A 19,528-nucleotide genomic window follows, 5' to 3' on the forward strand; every position below is an offset into this window, starting at 1 on the left:
ACTCTGAGAATTCTCCATTGTTTTACTTTTTATAATTGTAAGTACTTGTTCAAAACTTGAACGTTGACCCTGTGGTCTCCAGTCTGTTCCTAGTGGACAGGGCTGTGAGTATAAACAGGCACTGCAGCAGCTGGCACTAATAATTGTGCTTGGCAGTCTCAGCAGAGAGGAGAAGGAATGTGAATGAGCTGAGACACTGAACAGCTTGCTTGCTGGGGATGGAGCACCTCGTGGATGGGTTTCAGGTGCGCTACTATGGCAGCTTCTTCCTTTTGGACCTGCAAACTGTCAAGTTCAAAGAAGCACTGTTAAACATTGGTTTAAGTCACTGTTTTCGTGCTTGGCTGGACAGGATGCCTGTTGAGAGCGCAAGTAAATGCTTTTCTGTAATTCATCTTTCTGGCTGATTTACAGTCCCCTTGTTGCTGCTGCTGTTGAGCCAACAGCTTTTAAGAACCCCAAAGAGTTTATTTTTTTTGGTTAATTCCATTTCTCATGAAAGTACTAGGAAAGTATTATGACGAGAGGACTAACTTGCATGCACAGTGCTATAACAAATGGAGGAAAACCTGGTACAGGTAGAAGGTAAGTCTGAAAATGCACAAATAAGGCTTGCAAGTGACAAATTGTCAAACTTCCTTGTAACAGAGCATCAGTAACGTAGCACTGGCAGCTCATCTCGGTCGTTTTGTATGTAAATGTAATGTGCTTTTTAAACTTTCTTTTTTAAATTTTGCAGGGACCTGAGCTTATGAATAAATATGTTGGGGAGTCTGAACGAGCAGTGAGAGAGGTGAGAAGGGGCAAGCTATACATAATGTTGTATGTTAAGCTTTCTTAGCATTCACATTGGTCTCTGCTTAAGGTTACCTTAAAACTTTCCAAAAAACCCTCCTTCTGGTTTAAGTTTAAAAAAAAAAGAAAAGAAGAAAAGCAGAAGGGATATTTTGTGTTGTTTAACTTCCTCCTGCATCGGCCTAGTGATGCATGTCAAGTTTGGGATTCAGTAGCAGCTTTCACTATAAGCCTTCATAGCACAGTATCATGAATAACTTGTAAAAGATTTAGGTTTTTGGGGGGCTTTTTTTTTTTTTTTTTAGAACAAAAAAAAAAGACGACAAGGCTTATGTCTGTTCTGTGATGCTCTGTAGCTTTTGAGGTGTGCAGGGGGTGATAGCATTCTGTAAAAGTTTTTCCATCCCTTAAAACTGAGTGTTTCGTTGTTGTTTCTCTAGATCTTCAGAAAAGCCAGAGCAGTGTCTCCTTCAATTCTTTTCTTTGATGAAATAGATGCCTTGGCAGTTGAAAGGGGAAAGTAAGTAATCCTGTTACAAAAATCACAGACATTATTTTCTGATAAATTACTCCTACATTGTGCAATCACAAGTGTATTACCTTTCTAGAATTATTTTATTAAATTTATTCATTCCACATGCAGAAGGATAGCATTTGTGACTTCTACTCAAGCATATTTAAATTGGCATAAATAGGTAAGCTGGTGCAGTTCCTCCTTTCTCACCTCATTAGCAGGAATGATTCTACTGGTTCTCATGCCCTTTGGCTCTTTTCTGTGGTTTTAGCTTGCATTTATTTCCAGTAACTAACTTCTTTCTTTTCCCAGGGTTGTTGCACTGGCCTAATATAGTGTCTTCATCAAGCAAACAATATGATCATATGCTATATAACACGGATTTCCAAGGAGACTACTCGTATACCTAAATTTACACTGACATTTAAACATTTCACCAGACTGGGAAAAACTTCATGAAAAGATTTGGGAATGCTTATGGCCTTTCATGTGTGACATTAAAAAGGGATTATTGTGCAAGTAGTTAACAATGGTTTTTTTAATATCCTGCTTTGTAATGATTCTGAGAGATGTTTAGCTCTTGTCTGAAGGAGGATTATAGTAGGTTTTAGTTGCTACTGTAGTATTTAAGATTTGACAGGCTCTGTAAGTGGTCTTTCTTATAAAATTCTATAACTTGTTGTAAGCAAGTACTTTTTTTTCTGTTTTATTTTGCATGAAAAACTATCAAATATGTGCATGTAGAAAGTATTGGTCCAGTTTAAAGGCACATCACAACTTCATAATTTTCCTGGAAAAGAAGCTACCTCGGCATCCATACAGATTCCTTTGTATTGCAAAAGGGCCATCTGTGTCTGCAGAAAAGGGTAAAAGGTGTCAGTCTGATATTTCAGTGCCACAAATTGTTTATGTTATAGGAGGTGGCATCACATGCAACATAGAGCTGCCCTGTAAAACTGCTAAAAAATGAACACATTTTCTGCTGAAAGTGCAAAATCTGATAGAAGGTGTCTTCATCAGCATCCTTTTCATATGCAGTGTATACAACTATGAAATTTGTAAGCTTCCTAGAAATGCTAGCCACCCCGCAGTGCACACTGAAACACCTGCATGCTTATCACAATAGAGAAGTTGCAAAAACGTGTGCTGGAATCAAGCCAATAGAGGGGGGAGGGGAAATATCTCCCTCTGCTGCAATTCTTAATGTGTTCAGTTTTCACTACTTCATCAAGGTAAAACCTTTTGGAACAATAAGCCATTTCACACAGTGCCCTAGAGATGTTGAGCTTGTTTGTTTGTTTGCTTTATTCTTTTAGGGAGTAAACAATCCAATTTTACCTTACCTGGAACTGTCTGTGGGGGGTAGTAGGCCTGGCACAGCTTGCTGAAGAATGTGGTATGACCTGCTGCAGTCGTGTTGTGCTGGAGACATCTGGTTTTAGAGCTTTAAAAAGAACAGGGTGGGACACACAAATATTTCATTGTCAAATCTGAACCAGATGGGAGGTAAAACATGTAGCAGAGTTCTCATAAAATTCATCTGAAATTAAATGGTGTAGGAAACCAGACAAGGCACTTATTAGAAATGGCCTTTTTTTACAGGCTGACTTTGCACAGTAGGAATTTGCAAATGCATTAGAGATGCTAACGATTTGTGGCCTCTGGAGATCCATTTCCTGTACTATTACTAACCATACTGAAGTTTTCAAGGAAACACCTGTTTATATTGTCTCCCTATTCCCTCTGTTGGTTGAACTAGTTTTCTCTGCCTTGGCAGTGAAAAACACTGTGATACAGCTTTGTAAAAGTTTTTTCCTCACAGTTTAAATCCTTGTTAGGATTCTGTGGGCTTTGTGCAGAATGTGCTTTATCCCAAATCTCCCGCGTAGGTAACCTCTCCTATCCTAACAGGACATGTCCAGAGATACAGAGAAGCCTAAACTGTTAAGTTGTGAGAGTAGTTTTATGCATAGTTCAGATCTGAAATACAGATGTGAAATAACATTGAGTAATTGCTTAATGCTTTTGCTCTTCAAAGCAGTTTGCCAAGTATTCATTAACCCATTAATACTTGTTTAGATATGACTAAAGCTTGTGGGTTTAGAACACAAACATTTTGCTCCCAATGTTCTCTAGAGATCACTAACCAATTCCTTCTCACAAGCAGGCACATACAAACTAATACACTTTGTAATTAATTATGGTAGAGGTAGATCAAGAAAGCTAAGGAATTTTCTTGTTTGCATCTCCTCTGCATCATGTAGTGGAGTCGCTGTCACTGCATAAGTCATTACTCCATGGCAAACACTGTAGCTGCATTCAGATATGCCACAGTGTTTTATTTATTATGCATTTCCAAGTCATAACTCCATAATTGTAATACATCTAACACTCTACCTCATGTAACTGTCATGTGTAGCACTTTTGTTTTACAAAATATGCATTTATTAGTTACACGAAATAATATTTTGAAGTCAAAAAAATGATATTAATTGACATTGTTCACTGTCAAAATGCATTATTTCTGAAAAGATTATTTCTTATCCAGTCAGCTTAGAAGTTCTATAGGTTTTATCTATATGAAATAAACTCCTGGTTTTTTCTTCTTGTCTATTCTCACTCCCATTGCAATTTTACATGTAGGCAAATAATGCATATTAATTAAAGAATTGAAAGTGTGGGCTGGATACATACCAGCCTTGAAGAGAATTTACAAAAATCTAATCCTGCACCTCTGAGGAAGAAGGAGCAGCTCCTTCATGGAGAAGTCTGGAGGTCCTTGATGCAAGAAGATGAGATGGTGATTCTGAATGGACTTGAGTTTCCAATCTGATAGTGAAGACAGAAAGATAATCTGAGCTGTATTCATTTCTGCATTTTGTTCTGTTGCACTGCACTTTAGCGCTCTTGGAAGACTTTTCCCTCTCTGATTTATGTTGCGATGTTAGAGGAAGTTTAGAGAGAAGTGAAAACAAAAAATTAGGGTTTGAATGGACTGACTATAAAGAAAAATGGAGGCATTCACTGTAACTGATTCTAAGGAATAGATAATAAACCAGTGGAAGAAAAGAGGGTAGAAAGTTAGAAGTGTCACAATGAGTTTTGAGTAGGAACAGTGACTGAGATAGGAAACACTTCTGCAAATCAGGAAGGCTATTGGTAGAGAATTTGAATTGTAGAATGGTTTGGGTTGGAAAGGAGCTAAAAGATCATCTAGTTCCAACCCCCTGCTACAGTCAGGGACACCTTCCATTAGACCAGGTTGCTCAAAGCCCTGTCCAACCTGGCCTTGAACACTTTTAGGGAGGAGGCAGACATAGCCTCTCTGGGCAACCTGTTCCAATGTCTTACCACCCTCACAGTAAAGAATTTCTTCCTAATATCTAGTCTAAATCTACCCTCTTTCAGTTTAAAACCATTACTCCCTCATCCTATCTGATACAGAGTCCCTCCCCATCTCTCCTGTAGCCCCCTTTAAGTACTGGAAGGCCGCTATAAGGTCTCCCTGGAGCCTTCTCTCCTCCAGGCTGAACAACCCTAACTCTTTCAGCCTGTCCTCATAAGGGAGGTGCTCCAGCCCCTGATCATTTTTGTGGCCTCCTCTGGACCCGCTCGAGCAGGTCCATGTTCTTCTGTTGGGGGCTCCAGAGCTGGACACAGCACTGCAGGTGGGGTCTCTTGAGAGTGGAGTAGAGGTGGAGAATCACCTCCCTTGACATGCTGGCCACACTTGACACAGCCCAGGATGTGATTGGCTCACATTGCTGGCTCACAGTCACTTTTCCATCCGCTAATACCCCCGAGTCCTTCTTTGCAGGGCTGCTCTCAATGCACTCGTGGCCCAGCCTGTATTTGTGCTTGGGATTGCCCTGACCCATGTGTAGGACCTTGCACTTGACCTTGTTGAACTTCATGAGGTTCACACAGGCCCACCTCTCAGGCCTGTCCAGGTCCCTCTGGATAACATCCCTTCCCTCCAGTGTGTCGTCGACCACACCTCACAGGTTGGTGTTGTTGGCAAACTTGCTGAGGGTGCACTCAATCCCACTGTCCATGTCACCAACAAAGACATTAAACAGCACTGGTCCCAGGGCTCCCCCTGAGGAGCACCTCTTGTCACTGCTCTCCACTTGGATATCAAGCCATTGACCGCAACTCTTTCAGTGTGACCATCCAGCCAATTCCTTATCTACCGGGTGGTCCATCCATCAAATCCATGTCTCTCCAATTTAGAGACAAGGATGTCATGTGGGACAGTGTCAAAAGCTTTGCACAAGTCCAGGTAGATGATGTCAGTTGTTCTTCCCTTATCCACCAATGCTGTAACCCTGTTGTAGAAGGCCACCAAATTGGTCAGGCACAACTTGTTCTTAGTGAAGCCATGCTGGCTGTCACCAATCACCTCCTTATTTTCCATGTGCCCTAGCATAGTTTCCAGGAGGATCCGCTCCATGATCTTGCCAGGCACAGAGGTGAGACTGACTGGCCTGTAGTTCCTCAGGTCTTCCTTTTTTCCCTTTTTAAAAACAGATGTTATGTTTCCTCTTTTTCCAGTCAGGGGGAACTTCACTGGACTGCCACGACTTCTCAAATATGATGGGTAGTGGCTTAGCCACTTCATGTGCCAGTTCCCTGAGGACCTGCGGATGCATCTCATCAGGTCCCATGGACCTGTGCACCTTTAGGTTCCTTAGATGGTCTTGAACCTGTCATTCTCCTACAGTGGGAGGTTCTTCATTCTCCCAGTCCCCACCTTTGCCTTCTTCCCCTTAGGCAGTATAGCTGGAGCCCTTGCTGGTGAAGACTGAGGCAGAAAAATCATTGAGTACCTCAGCCTTCTCCATATCCAGGGTAGCCAGGTCTCTCTTTTCCTTCCAGAGAGGCCCCTCCTTTTCCCTAGTCTTCCTTTTTTGACTGATGTACCTGTAAAAGTTTTTTTGTTGCCCTTGACATCCCTGGCTAGATTTAATTCTATCAGGACTTTGGCTTTCCTAACTTGTTCCCTGGCTACCCAGACAGTTCTCCTTCACTGTGAGTTAATCATATGGGAGAAGCTCCAGCAACCTACCACTTGACACTGATGTTTCACGGATTAACATACAGCAAGGAGCAGTTGTGCACCAGAAGAGGTGAACTACGTGAGGTGTGGAGCCTTTTCCACTGCTTTGTGGTTCTAATCAGCATTTGCTTTTAGGAGTGGGTTATAACTTCATTTTCTTTCTCCTTACTTCTGAAAGATGTTGTTACGACTTTTTGTAGGAGAGACTGTGCTGAAGTGAGACCTGCAGGACTGATCCAGATACAGCAGAGCATGAGGAGGAAAGTGTGCCTCGAAGTAATCCCTTGCCCAGACAAAGCTTGAGAGACTTTACAAATTGCTCAGCTGCAAAGAGTTATGGGTATTTGTTATCCCTTGGTATCCTGACCATGTAAAACCTAATTCTTCTGGCCATTAGAGGTTGCCAAGAGGGAAATGGCTTGGTAATTAGACCTGAAAGTGATGAATGAACATGGCTCTGTGTAAATGCAGCACAGACAGTCTGTTTGCTGAACTTAAGAAATCTCTGTGCTTTGGAAATGGGACATTGTTTATATAAGTAGGATTTTTAGGATTTTTGGGCAAGAGACATATTTGTTCCTTTTCTTGTTTTTCAGAAGCAAAGCATTTTCCCCTTTAAGTGCAAATCTTTGTGATGTAAGATGGGAAATGTTGTAGACTGATATGAAAGACACTGATAAATTCCATTTTCAAAGGGGGAAAAAAAGAAAGAACAGGGACAAAATGAGTGCCTTGCATTTGACTTATGGAGGCCAAAACAAGTTGGTAGATGAATAATGCTAACATTTTCAGAGTGAGGGTAGAAGTGGCAATGTGTTGGGACTTTGGTACCAATCTCCTGAAACTATGATATGATGAAGTTATCCTGTATGCAGGGGGGAAGGATAGATACATTCCTAAACCACAATTTAAAATGCGCAGAACCTCTGAAAGCCATACTGTTTTCACTTTAGGTATTAAAATATTTGCAGTCTTAACTTTTGAGGCCCTCAGGCTTCTAAATGAAGCTGTGAAGAGCAGCAGCTTCTCTTCTGTACTGTCATCTCTGTTTTTAACAGGGACTGTGATAAATCTGTTTTTAAAACAAATTGTCTGTCTTTGGAATATTTTAGCATATATTTCTACTGTACACTGTAGCACATACTACACTGTACACTTGAACATACTGTCGCATTTTTGCATCTATGCAAATTCCCTGGTGTAATCGGCAGCCTCTGTCATGAAGGAAGTCAGTGTACTGCATCCTAACAATGGAACCTACGGGCTGGACCGTGCAGGGTCAGAGCAAAGTGACATTAGGTAGGATAGAGGTTCTTACCAGAAAACCACCTTGCAAAGGATAAATTACCAGTGGTAGACCTAGAGGAGGTATTGTCATCCTAATATTATTCATGCAAAGGCAAAAGAAAGTAAACAAAGAATCCATGGAAGAAATACAGTTTCCGTGTGCCATACTTGTGTTGTGAGGGACACGATTCTAGCAGCTGGCTCAGTTAGGCAAGGAGCTTCGCGTTGCTGGCTGATGTTGGCACTGGTTGTCCCTGAGTCGGGGAACATCAGCTGATTCCCTGCAATATCTGAGCAGTGTTTGGATGTGACAGAGTTGAGGCATTCAAAACTTTTGTGACTGCTGTCTGAATTCTTTAAAGTTTTGGAATTTGGTATCCAAATAGAAATATTGTCTGGGAAAAAAGCTGCATGTCCAGTGCCAGCTTTCTATTTTAGGCCTAGCAAGGAGTGGTGAAAAAGTAAAGTTTTGAAAAAGTTTAATCGTACAGTAAAGCTTGTAATTTGCGTCAGAATAGCAATTTTAACAAATAACATTACCCATAGGTTGTGTGTATATACGATAAATGTCTGCGATCCCTTTAATGTTAAAACAAACTCGTTAATGCTTCTTGTCTAGCAAGAGTCCTCTATCACAGTGTGTTTTAAATCTCTGTTTCTTCCTTTTTGTTTAAAAACCCCAGTAATTTGTAACTTTGCCAGCCTGTATTATAATTCGGACATTTGAAGTCAGTACAGACTTCCATTGATTGGCATCAGTAGAAGCAGGACTGGATCTGTAAACCCTTTTCTTGAAGTCATTCAAGTGCATGAATAGATGTCCAGGGTTTAGAAGGACTAATCAAGTCTGTTAATATAGGTGAGCCTGTTCTGCAGTGCTTGGGAGTGCTGTGGCAAAGTTGACCTGCAGCAAAATGCTTCAGCTAAAGGCATGAATTTGAGCCTCTGTCTGGATTCCTTCCAGAGGTCCAGTTGAAACAGATACCAGGATTAGAGGGATCAGAAGTGGACATACATGGTGACCAATTCAATTCCCGGTATGGTGTTGGCTATGGAAAAAGGTCAGCTTACTCACACAAAATGGCCCAAGCAGGCTACAACTGCCTGCCGGGTTAGGACTGTAACGATTGAAGGTCTTTTTTATTCTATTTTTTATTTTTTATTATTTTAAATTAAATTCGAGTGGAATGTAATTATAATTAAAACTTATAAATGAAACTTATTCCAGACGAAAGCTGAACCTCTTATACTTAAATATTGTTATAATGAAATGAAATCCTGTCTAGTTGGTTACTTCTAGGTCTGTAATACTTCCAATTTAAACTGTACTTGCTTCCCTGGTAGACATGATTGATTACAGTTTTCAACTTGATTAACTTCCAGGAATGCGCAGAGGAGAAATGCTGAGGAAAACAGAAGGAAAGGAAATGGGAAATTTACTGTGCATCAGGTGTGTGTTTGGTGTTTTTTTGTTTTTTTAAGGCAGTGTTAGTGTTAACAGAATAGGAGAACTCTTGATGTTAGCATCCTTCTTGTTTCAGCTAGACAGTGCCAGGGCCAGATGAAAGCAAGGTCTAACATCTATGTGTGTCTGGATGTGTGTCTGGAATTAGTTGCAGGCAGATGGAAATGGATGATGGATCACCACCTAGATACTTAAAGATTTGGAGATGTGCTTGGGGAAAGCCCTCTGGAAGAAAGCCTGTTGATTCCAAACCCATCTGAAACTGGCTCCTTTTCGCTCCTTTCATTACATTTCATTTTTCTGGGCCTACTTCACTAACTTCTGGAAGCTGCAATAACAAGAAATCTGGGCAAATGCAAGAGGCTGGTTGCCTGACTGTGAAGGATAATTAGGATGTTTCTGCAGTGGTCTATAGGCCATTTGTCTCAAAGTCACCTGCTGATAGCTGAGCACCGTTTCCTGTTTTCACAAAGCTCATCTTCTCTTTTTAGGAAGCTTGCTTAGAAGTTGGAGGCCACTCAAGGAGTATGAGGAATTCTTTTATTTTTCTGTGCTTTTCTAATGTCTTAAAAACCAAATGACATGAACCGCACTTAATTGGCGAATTGACAGTTGGCAAAACACCATTTTGGCCTGGAGGTGACCATAAAGCTAAATGTTCTACCCAGTCTCTGAATTTCCCAGACTTCTCTGGGTTTCCTCTGGAGATTTCCCTTCTGTAGTACTTGAATTTTGCTCTTGAGGAAACAGGCAATATGTGAAACAATATAGTAGGTAATAGCTGATACAGGCGTGTACAGAATATGACAGCATCTAATTGTAGGGTGCTGACGGAGAGAAGGGTTTAGGATTATCTTCTTTCAGAGTTTTTCTGGTGACACAGACAGGAAAATTCCCTTCTATGGGGAATGTGTCTTATCTTAGCACTGAAGAGGGTTTGTTGTTTATTTTTTTTAAATGAATAGCCAAAACATTTAACTGATAACATACAAGATTTGCACACTGTATATCTCTCCTAGACTTTTTAATAACATCCAAGCCTGTAGTATTTGTAGTGGTCTGAATTAATAATATGCATTGAAGTTGTACCATACATGTGCCAGAAGTGAATTTGGCCCAGTGTTTTAATAATGATCACTTAGGCCTAGGTATGTTTGCTTTGCCTTTTTGTTTTATGAAATACCTCTTTTGTTGAGTGCACGTACATAGAGGAGTCAATTAGTAATTGTGGATGACAGTTTTGCAGCTCGAAACAGGAACTGTGCAGAACTAAGTATGTGATGTAAAAGGTGTTGTGATTTTGAGGGGCAGAGGGAAAACTGCTATAGGGAAGAAATAGTGATATTGTGCTGCTTATGTAAACATGCATGTCTCTGTAATCCTAGTAAATTTAGTAAAGTTTGGGTTTTGAAGCCCCAGTAGCATTCAAGGGAACCAAAGCTCAAGGCTAACATAAGGGCCTGCTCTGCTATCTTTAGATATAAGACTGTTCTGACTGAATTAATATTTCAGCAAGATATATCTGTGTGGAAGAGCCTGCTTTTTCTAACTGGCATGCCAGTGTCCATTCTGCTGGACAAAATGCCCCACTGACAGAATTTTTGAGTGAAATTCGGTATCTGGAAAGATGCTGCAATTATTATTTTTCTGGTAATGCTATCAGAGTAGATTTTAAAATTTTTTTTTCCTAATGCTGTGGAAAACCTTGAACTGCCAAAGCTATATTTCACCAGAGTTTGTGAGGGAAGGAAATAAAACAGTGTGACAGTTAATTACGATCATGGCAGTTGGACTGAAAAGACGGACTTGGCAGGTGCTCCTTGCTGACAGGTTACCCCTGCAAAGCTCTGACAGAAATGTCAGACTCAATAAAAATCCTTCAGACTGTGTGAGCAAGGCGACTCTTGCGTGGGAGTGTGCTGGCAGGGGGCTTTGGTATTTCAGGAACCTTTTACCTCAGTAGTTTGTGAAGAAGCAGAGAGTCCTGCCAGAAAGGTCTATTTCAACTTATATTAATTTTTTGATACCAACCAATTTGTCATGTCAATGAGTTTTACATTTGTTTTGGTATGAAATTATTTCCAGAGATTCCAGTAAAAGAATTATTTGAGATGATATCACGTTCACAAGTATTTTTAAAATCCGTAAATTTTGATTATGATTGCAATTCTTTTGTTAGAGGAAAAAAATAATAAAGGCAGCTTTTATCTGTATGTAAATCTTGCCTGATATGACATTTTGGAAAAGAAGGTGGGCTGTACTCCATTCTCACAAAACCTGTATTATAGATTTCAGCTGTGTGGAGATTAATCCCTCTGCAGTAATTTATCCTGGATACTTCTCCTGAGGTCTGCCTCTTTGACCTTACAGATCTGCCTGAGGTAGGGTCATCTGTGCAGAAATGGGGCTTCTCAGGAGAGGGGCCCTTCCAGACTTCTTCCTGGTGTTGTAGCTTCACAGTTGCTGTGAATTTAAGAGTGCTCAGAATGTTATTGTGTGAATATTTCCTGCATTTCATGTCTACAGTTTAGCAGCATAACTAAATTAAGGTCTTGGTTCTGAAGCTAAGCTGTTCAGACGGGCTTCAGTGCCACCGAAGTCAGTGGTGGGATGGCGAGTCACTGGTTTTCCTTTACAGGATTTAAATGGTAATTGAGATTTAAAAACATTTTCCAATGAAAATGACACCTGGTGTTCTGAAAAAACATTCATTCCATTGGCTTTGGAAGTATTCTAGGTTGTCAGGTGATGCAAGTGTACATTTGCATTAGCTCACAGTGGTGATGCTTACCAAGTTTCATCTGAGGTGAAACAGTAATGGTTGCATTCTCAGACTGTTTTGAGTTTTTAAATATTAAAAAATTCTGTTAGATAAGAGAGGGGGAGAAGAAGAAAAGGAAGTTAAATAAGTAAAGATGTACAAAACAAGAAGTCAGTTGCTGTCAAAAAAATGCCCATAGCAGGAAGGGTAACAGATTTAAATCTGGTGACTTCATACATCTGGTTATGTCTGGGAGAAAAGTCTCCGTGGCTTGAAGAACTATCTAAGCTAGTGAATTGTATGTACTCCTTGATGCAGTGACAGAATCAGGCTGCAGTTGCTTTCATATTCCCAGGAAGAAGTATGAGAGTGGCTTAAGATGTTCAAGGGGAAATGTCCGTGCTCACTGACACCCATTAGAATGGTCATTGGATAAGGTGAAAGAAAGAGAAAAGGTGCTATGGAGAGCCCTCACCCGCTATATTGAATTTGGTGCTGGGGCTTACAGTCTCTCAGTTCCATCAGACAAGGCCAGAATTAATTCAGCTTAATTGTGAGGCTTTGGTGCACTGTAGAATGTATGCTTTATTCTGTCAAAATGTGTATTGGAAGTGCCTTTAGCTAAAATAAAATACCAAGAACAGGTTTTGGTTTTCGTATTCAATAGTCTGTTTCAATACACAGATAGTCTTACCTGACAGGCTTTTGCCATTCAGAAAGCTTCTGTGATGGTCCAAGTGAAGTGTCTGTGCCAGAGCACATGTGTGCTTGGTCTGAGACTGCTGGGACACTTGCAGGATTAGCTGAAATACCACAGAGGGGAGGATATCTGGCTCTAACTGATGTAATAAACTAGTAAGCAAAGACATTTTTTGCCTTTAAAACTACTTCATTGAGGATTTTAATGAAAGAGGGGTTGGCAAAAAGATTAAAATAACACATAACCTACAGGCTGATGTATTTCATTAGGGCAACACAAGAGATTACTTGAAATTCTCAGGCCCTTGTGGAGCAGCCAGACTCCTCTTTGCTCACACATTTTTTTATTTTGAAGTTCAAGGTATTTCTGGTTAGGGCATGGCTCTTGCATACGCGCATCCGTGCACACATGGCCCTGCATGGATTATGTGAGGGGCTTAATTCTGACTGCCTGGATTTTCAGGCGGCGTGTTGACAGGAAATTAGTTTGTACCAGGACGTGCCTTTTGAGGACTATTTCCATGCAGTTGTGATGATGACATCAACGTGTGGAGGTCAGGTGGCGGGGGGCGGGGTGGGGACGGGACACACACAAAGACAGCCCCTTGGCTGGAAGTTGGTTTTGGCAGTGCCTCCATGGGACTGGAGGGTTAATCATAACTTGTTTCTCTGGCTGCCGTTTGCGTCAAAAGTCCGGGCAGCCTTAATGAACATTGCCTGTGTTAATTTGAAACCCTTGCTGGGAAATCATGGGAAAATGGAAAAATGCATACTTGCGCGTCACCCTTCAGATTAACAGCTTGGGCGGCACTAGAACTCTCCGAGCGCGTGGTGCAGCTCCGATGCAGCTCTGAGCAGCTGGTAAAGAGATCTCTCACTGTAAACCTATGCCTGCCTGTGATTTTTATAGGGTATCCTGTTAAGCCAAAAGCTAATTTGCTCTAGACTCTGTGCTAAAAATGGTGCATCGTATGACAGCTTGGTGAACTATGTAAATAAAAGCACTGAAATTGGAAATTCCTGGTGTCATAGATCCCAGACATATCTTCATTTGATACTGTTTTTATTTTTTTTAGTTTTTGCATGCATGGTTTTAAATTTTTTTTACTCGACTTTTAACAGATAATAATAATAAAGCCCCTAATAATGCACTGGTATCCTCCTTCGTTGTTTGAGCAGTATTATGCCATCAGTGATTGCATAATTGCAATTTTCTGATTATGCCCTAATTGCATGAAAGTCTTTGCAGTGTACATTCCCCTGTAACAGTGGGGGTCTTTAGAGTAAACAGTTCTTTATTTTTTTTCAGTCTGAAGCTTGTAAGAGAAATGTTTATATTGGGGAAAGATGTAATATTCTTTCTAGCCACCTCTCTTTACAACCAAATATTTCATCATTTCTTTAAAAAAAAAAAAAAGTTTAGCATCTCCCCCAAAGACTTCTAGCTTCAGATCAATAGAATATTAACATTTTGGTCCCAGTTTTACAATTATTTTTTTCCTCTGCTTAGCTTTTTCTTGTGTGCAGTCTATTGGATATAAAGTCAAGTAAATGTGAAACTTCTGCAAGATGGGAGGCCTGAATCCCTACTGAGACTAGCTTATTGTTACAAAGTTGATTTTAATTTCCTTTAAGCTCTGTGTCCTTCGAAAAGCATTTACTATCCTTGTCCAACACCTGAAGTGTTTTATCATGTTCAGCCCTCTATAAGTCAGTGGGACCATGACCCATGGGTATATTAGAAATGCTCTAATGTCACTGGGGAGTTTCTAATGTGGCTGCAGCAAACTGAAAAACTGACGACTAGCTAACCCAAGTCCCTTCTCTAATATTTCTTAGCAACCTAAATATTCTGTTAGCCAGCGTTTATTATAGCTCCTCAAAGATATTTTCCAGACTAGGTCTGATAAGTTAACTGTTTTGCACAGGAAAATTACAGAACCAGTTGTAGAATAGGAAAGTTAGAGAATTTATTTGGAGGCGATCTGTAGAGCAGCGATGGAGTCATTACTGTTGCTTTGGCTCTGGGACATTTAGGAAGCACTTTGGTTGCAGGTGTGCTGGTGGTGGATGGCAGTGCTGCAGCAATATATGTGCATAATAACTATGCAACTGTATGTGTGTATTTTCTATCTGTTGGAAGTAATTGGAGTGCTTCTACTTTAAAATCTAGTATTTCTTTTTGGAAACTTGTGTTCGGCAGGATAATTGTACTGCGTTTGTGTGTGTAGGTGCCTGTATATCTGTATAAACATTTAAGAGTACTTTTGGAAAAGGACTTTGAAAAAAAATTGAGATTAAAAAGTTATTTTAATCTTATGTAGATTTGGGGTGACAGTAGAAAAATGTACATTGCGGGAAGAAGCCCAGCCTCATTTTAAGTATCAAACTTCCTTTCGCTTCTTAGTGTGAAGTTAGAGGGATCCAGAAGAATTGGAGAGATTAATTTTTTAAAATTGTATTGAAAAGGACCTATTTAAGGGTAGAGCAATGAAGCCCTCCCCTGTGTAATGGAGGGGGGAATAACCCTAGAAGAGCAGTCCCCTCGGTGGAAGAAGAGGTAAGTTTGTGCATGCCATCCGAAGGGAAGCTTGTGTCAAAAACAGCCAGGCTTTTGGCATGTGCCAAGAGTAGGGCTCCTGGTTTCTGGCAAAGGCCAATAAAGCCCACATTTTCAGTGCTGTCTGGCAGTTCCCAGCTGCCTTCCCCGGCCTGCTTCAGCTTCTCTGCCCCAGCTCAGCAGAGGGAACTTCTGGGACAAGCTGCTGCGTGCGCTCACCCTGGCCCCCCTGTATTTATACAGAGCTGGATGCTACAAGGAACACATATACTACATAATTTGTGTAGTGTGTCTGCCAACATATGAGTGTATGCAGTTATCTGTGTATGGTCCTCGTATCTCCTAGGTCCAGTATTCTTTCAAAACTAAAAAATTATATGGTGTGCAGTCACCTGTTTTATATAATGTTTCAGAAATAAAGCCTCTTTGTACAGAATTAGGATGTTAAAAAGAACACAACTGTTCATGAGATGTATTATTTATCACAACATATGTGCTTGGTCTCTTAATTTGATTTATGCCATATCTTCCTTTTCTGCATTCTTTGTTATATCTGTGAATATATGCTCACATCCATACATACGTACACACACACATATTTATTTGTCAAAAAATTGTCTGGGAAGAAGGTGGTACATTATTTGGTTATTCTTTTTAAAATATTAGAAGCTTTAATGAAAATAATAGTTTATTTCTATAATTCTTTTTGTTACACATAGTTAAGCAATGTGAGCAAATTTTCCATAAACTTCAAAGTTACCAGAGTTAATTCCAAACTAAAAAAAATAGATGCCTAGAATAGTTTATGCCTTGTCTGTTTAGGCTTTTCACATATTGGTGATTTCAAAACTGGAGTTTTCAGTTTCTCAGTCTTGGGTTTTTTTCCTGGTATCTGGAAAATTAGCTGAGTTAAAGGGCTGACAATGCTATTATGAGGCAGTTGGTCAACACTCAATTTATTCTCATTTGATGGGGAAAACAAAAATGTAGAGCAACTCTGCGAAATACATAACTACCTAATTTTTTATACTGCATAGAGTGGTGTAAGCACTCACTTGGATGGTGCTAAAAATGGAAGTTTGTCTGACTAGTAAAGAAGCTTGCATGAATTCAGTTATCTTAAAAATGTTTATTCCAGACATCCACACTGTGTTAAATTCTTTACAACCTACATAGCAGGGTAGTAAGTAAAAAAACCTCAGTTGCTTTACTGAATACCAAGAAACCTTGAAGGACTAATTCTCTGATTTGCTTTTACTCACTTCATATGACTGATACTGTTTCAGGGATTGAAGGTGAAAATAAAAGTCAGAAAGAATTAAGATAAAAAGACGGTTCCCTGTACATTGAAAAGAACGGTATATTCTTTCCTCTCTCCAGTTTTCTAGGAAGGGAAAGCTAATGCTGTGACCTTTCTTTTTTTTTTTTTTTTTTTTAAATCAGCTCTTCAGGTGCTGGAAATGTAGCAGACCGTGTCTTGGCTCAGTTGTTAACGGAAATGGATGGGATAGAACAGCTGAAGGACGTGACAATTTTGGCAGCTACAAACAGACCGGACATGATAGACAAGGTATGAATAGATGCACTGTCATATATCCTGTTCTCCTGAGAAGACCAGATTTTGGTATAATTCCATTCTCTTTTACTCTCCAAACTGTTATCTTATCGATTTAATGATTAAGACTAGAAGTTTGCAAATGAAGACGAGGCAAAGGAAAGGATTATGTCCCTTGCTTTTTTTTATCCCTCTACAGAATTTTTAACAGAAACAAAATGTTTTGTGATAGCCTTAAGTATCTATTTCCTAGAAGAAATTTTCCTTAAATCAAGCTCATTGAACTTGTGCAACAGCATTTCTGTCAAACTGCTTCTGTGGTTTTTGCTTCTGTTGTGTTTGTTTATGCAGGAGTTTGCTGGAGTTTGTTGGTTTCATTAGTTACTTCCTTTCAAAAGATTAAATATCTCCTCAGTGCCATTGCTGCCAGCAATAAGGTTTCCAAGTGTAAACAGTGCAATTTCTCCTTAGATCCTGCGGCAGCTCTGCTGGAGCGACAAGAACATTTCAAGTTTGTAAAAACAGGAGGGTTGTAACACTGACTGCAGAAAACCTCCAAACACAAAACCAACCCAGCAGCCCTCTAGAAAATCCACTTTAAAACCATCTACCACTTCTGTGTCTTCTCACAGCTAAGTGCAGTAAATGGACCAGTCTGAAGTGATTTCCTTTAAGATAAATTTTGGAGCATTGGTAGGGTTCTTTATTCCACAACTTTTCACCTTTACAACATTCATGAATTTGATGACAAGTTAATGAAATTTATTTTTTCTGATCTTTTCTAGGGTTTCTTAAAAGTTTCTTAGACATTTTTAATGTTAACAAATTCTCCCATTTTAAACTGTTTCTGGAATAGTCCTTTCTGTTTGTCTTGGAGCATTCTGGCATAAAATACCTATGAAGCATGCACTTTTAAAGTAAGGTTTATATACACATGAAGTTTTGTGGAAAAAAACTTGTATTTTGGCTCCAGAACACAGCCTCTTCCCTTTTGAACTGAAGGAAGCCACACAGCTGATGGTGTCCTGACAAAGGCTTACTTGAGCTTGCTTACACACTATCTCTGTGGCTGCCATGGCAAAGCAGAGCTGGCAAAGAGTTTTCAGTTAAAGATGATAAAACTCATCAGTGAAAAATATGCCTGTGCAAAATAGAAATTTTAAAGATTCCACTTTTGTCAAATTGATTTCAATTTTCTTTGGTAACTATTCTTTGGTGTCAGAGTAAGCTGAATTTGAAAAGAATTACTTCTGAGTCAGTTCGACACTGAACTGTGTTATCTCCATCACCACCTGGGAATTCAGTTCTCTATCATTCTCCCTTTTGCTGGATTTCTCTTGGGACCACAGTGAATGCTGTTTTCTTATATTTTAGTTTTTATTTGAAATATTGGCATGCTGGGACAGTATTTATTTGAAATATTGACAATATTGGGAAAGTACTACCATGTGTTAAGGGTACCACCCTGCCATACCAAGAACTTTTAGATAGAACCTAAGTTACTAGATATATGCCAATTGTACCTACATCACTGATGCAAATCCAGACCTCTTAGCCTGGGACTGAACGTTTTCATTTTATTATGGTGGGTAAGAATTTGACATCTTTTGTGCATCTGAATTTTAGGGGGGGTGGTGAACTTTTAAGAACTAACAGCGCAGTTGTGTTTAGGTGACAACATATCTTATGTATTCTTTTCCCAAGTAAAGCTGATAGTCTTGACTCTAAATGTAAAGAAAATGAAAAAGTTACATGAGACAGTGCATCCACAGTAGCAAGCTGTGATTATAGGAATTTTATTAGCAAGAAACCATGAATGGATATTTAATAGTTTTATTTAAAACTACTTTTACCAAGATATAATGGAAAAATTAGAGTTCTGGTAACTTTGTAGAAAGCATTCACTTACAGAATACAAGAACAAAATTTCACCAATCTGGAGTAAGGGGGATTTTAAACGGTGATTTAAAGGGACAGGAGAATCACATTTGATTTGGTATTGCTCACATTATGCTTCATCCAGACCAGACAAGCTATACCAGGCCACCATCTTCTCCTGGGTCTGTGCAATATTTGCAGTGCATGAGTTGCACCTTTTTTTTTCCTTGGAAGAAAGCAGGCTGACACCAGAATGTGTACTGTGAACTTTATTTAATGGGGAATCTTTCGGTGTAGGCTTTTTAGTTTACTTTGTGATCGGTGATCCCTTTCAAAATGTAACATTTTGATAAATCAATTTAATATTTTATATGGAAATATCAGTTCAGTTACATCTTAGAATAAATGAGTGTCCTGTTTTCATAGGTGTCTGAAGACTATCCAGTATTTTTTAACGCATGAGCTTTACATATGGTATAAAGGCACAAGGCAGTCTGTGTTCTCTACTTACAGGGCCTGGGAAGATGTCTGGTATGCTTTTTGTGACTGTCTCTTAGCTTTTCAAACCAAGAAATGCTTGAGGAATGCATGCTTTGTAAGCTTCATATTATATGCTTACGATTTGGTAACAGTCCATTTCAGTGTCTTCATTTATGTGGCTGCTTCTTAACTGACAAATATGTGATGATTAATCTTTTGTAATTTGAAAACAGCACATGGGAATATCAAATGTAAGGGTATTCCCCTGAGCCTAGTGCAGACTTCATCATTCCTGCAAACACTGCAGTATGTTGCTTTTGAGTAGTGAATAGATTTTGAGTCAGACTTTATAAAGTTATGTTGAATGGTAAACTTGCTTTGGCTTGTTAGAAATGTCTATTAATAAGGTAATTTCTCTAAGATGTCATGATTGTATTGAAATATTATTCCAACCTTAAGTTGTATCCCATGTTTG

The 19,528-nt window shown here is 39.5% G+C and overlaps 1 protein-coding gene across 3 annotated transcripts in view; it reads left to right on the plus strand.

The window, feature by feature from the left end:
- Positions 1-19,528, plus strand: part of AFG2A (AFG2 AAA ATPase homolog A) — a 206,109-nt gene that overhangs the window by 46,404 nt on the left and 140,177 nt on the right. For 2 of the 3 annotated variants that reach the window (XM_074823611.1, XM_074823612.1), the window contains exons 12-14: positions 740-793; positions 1,236-1,315; positions 16,584-16,710. In XM_074823611.1, coding sequence (XP_074679712.1) covers positions 740-793; positions 1,236-1,315; positions 16,584-16,710 — 261 coding nt within the window. Of the gene's footprint in view, positions 1-739; positions 794-1,235; positions 1,316-1,621; positions 1,954-16,583; positions 16,711-19,528 lie in introns of those variants that run through there. The other variant, XM_074823613.1, reaches the window with a different exon arrangement.

The sequence above is a fragment of the Strix aluco genome, chromosome 4 (assembly GCF_031877795.1).
Source record: "Strix aluco isolate bStrAlu1 chromosome 4, bStrAlu1.hap1, whole genome shotgun sequence".
Taxonomy (NCBI): domain Eukaryota; kingdom Metazoa; phylum Chordata; class Aves; order Strigiformes; family Strigidae; genus Strix; species Strix aluco.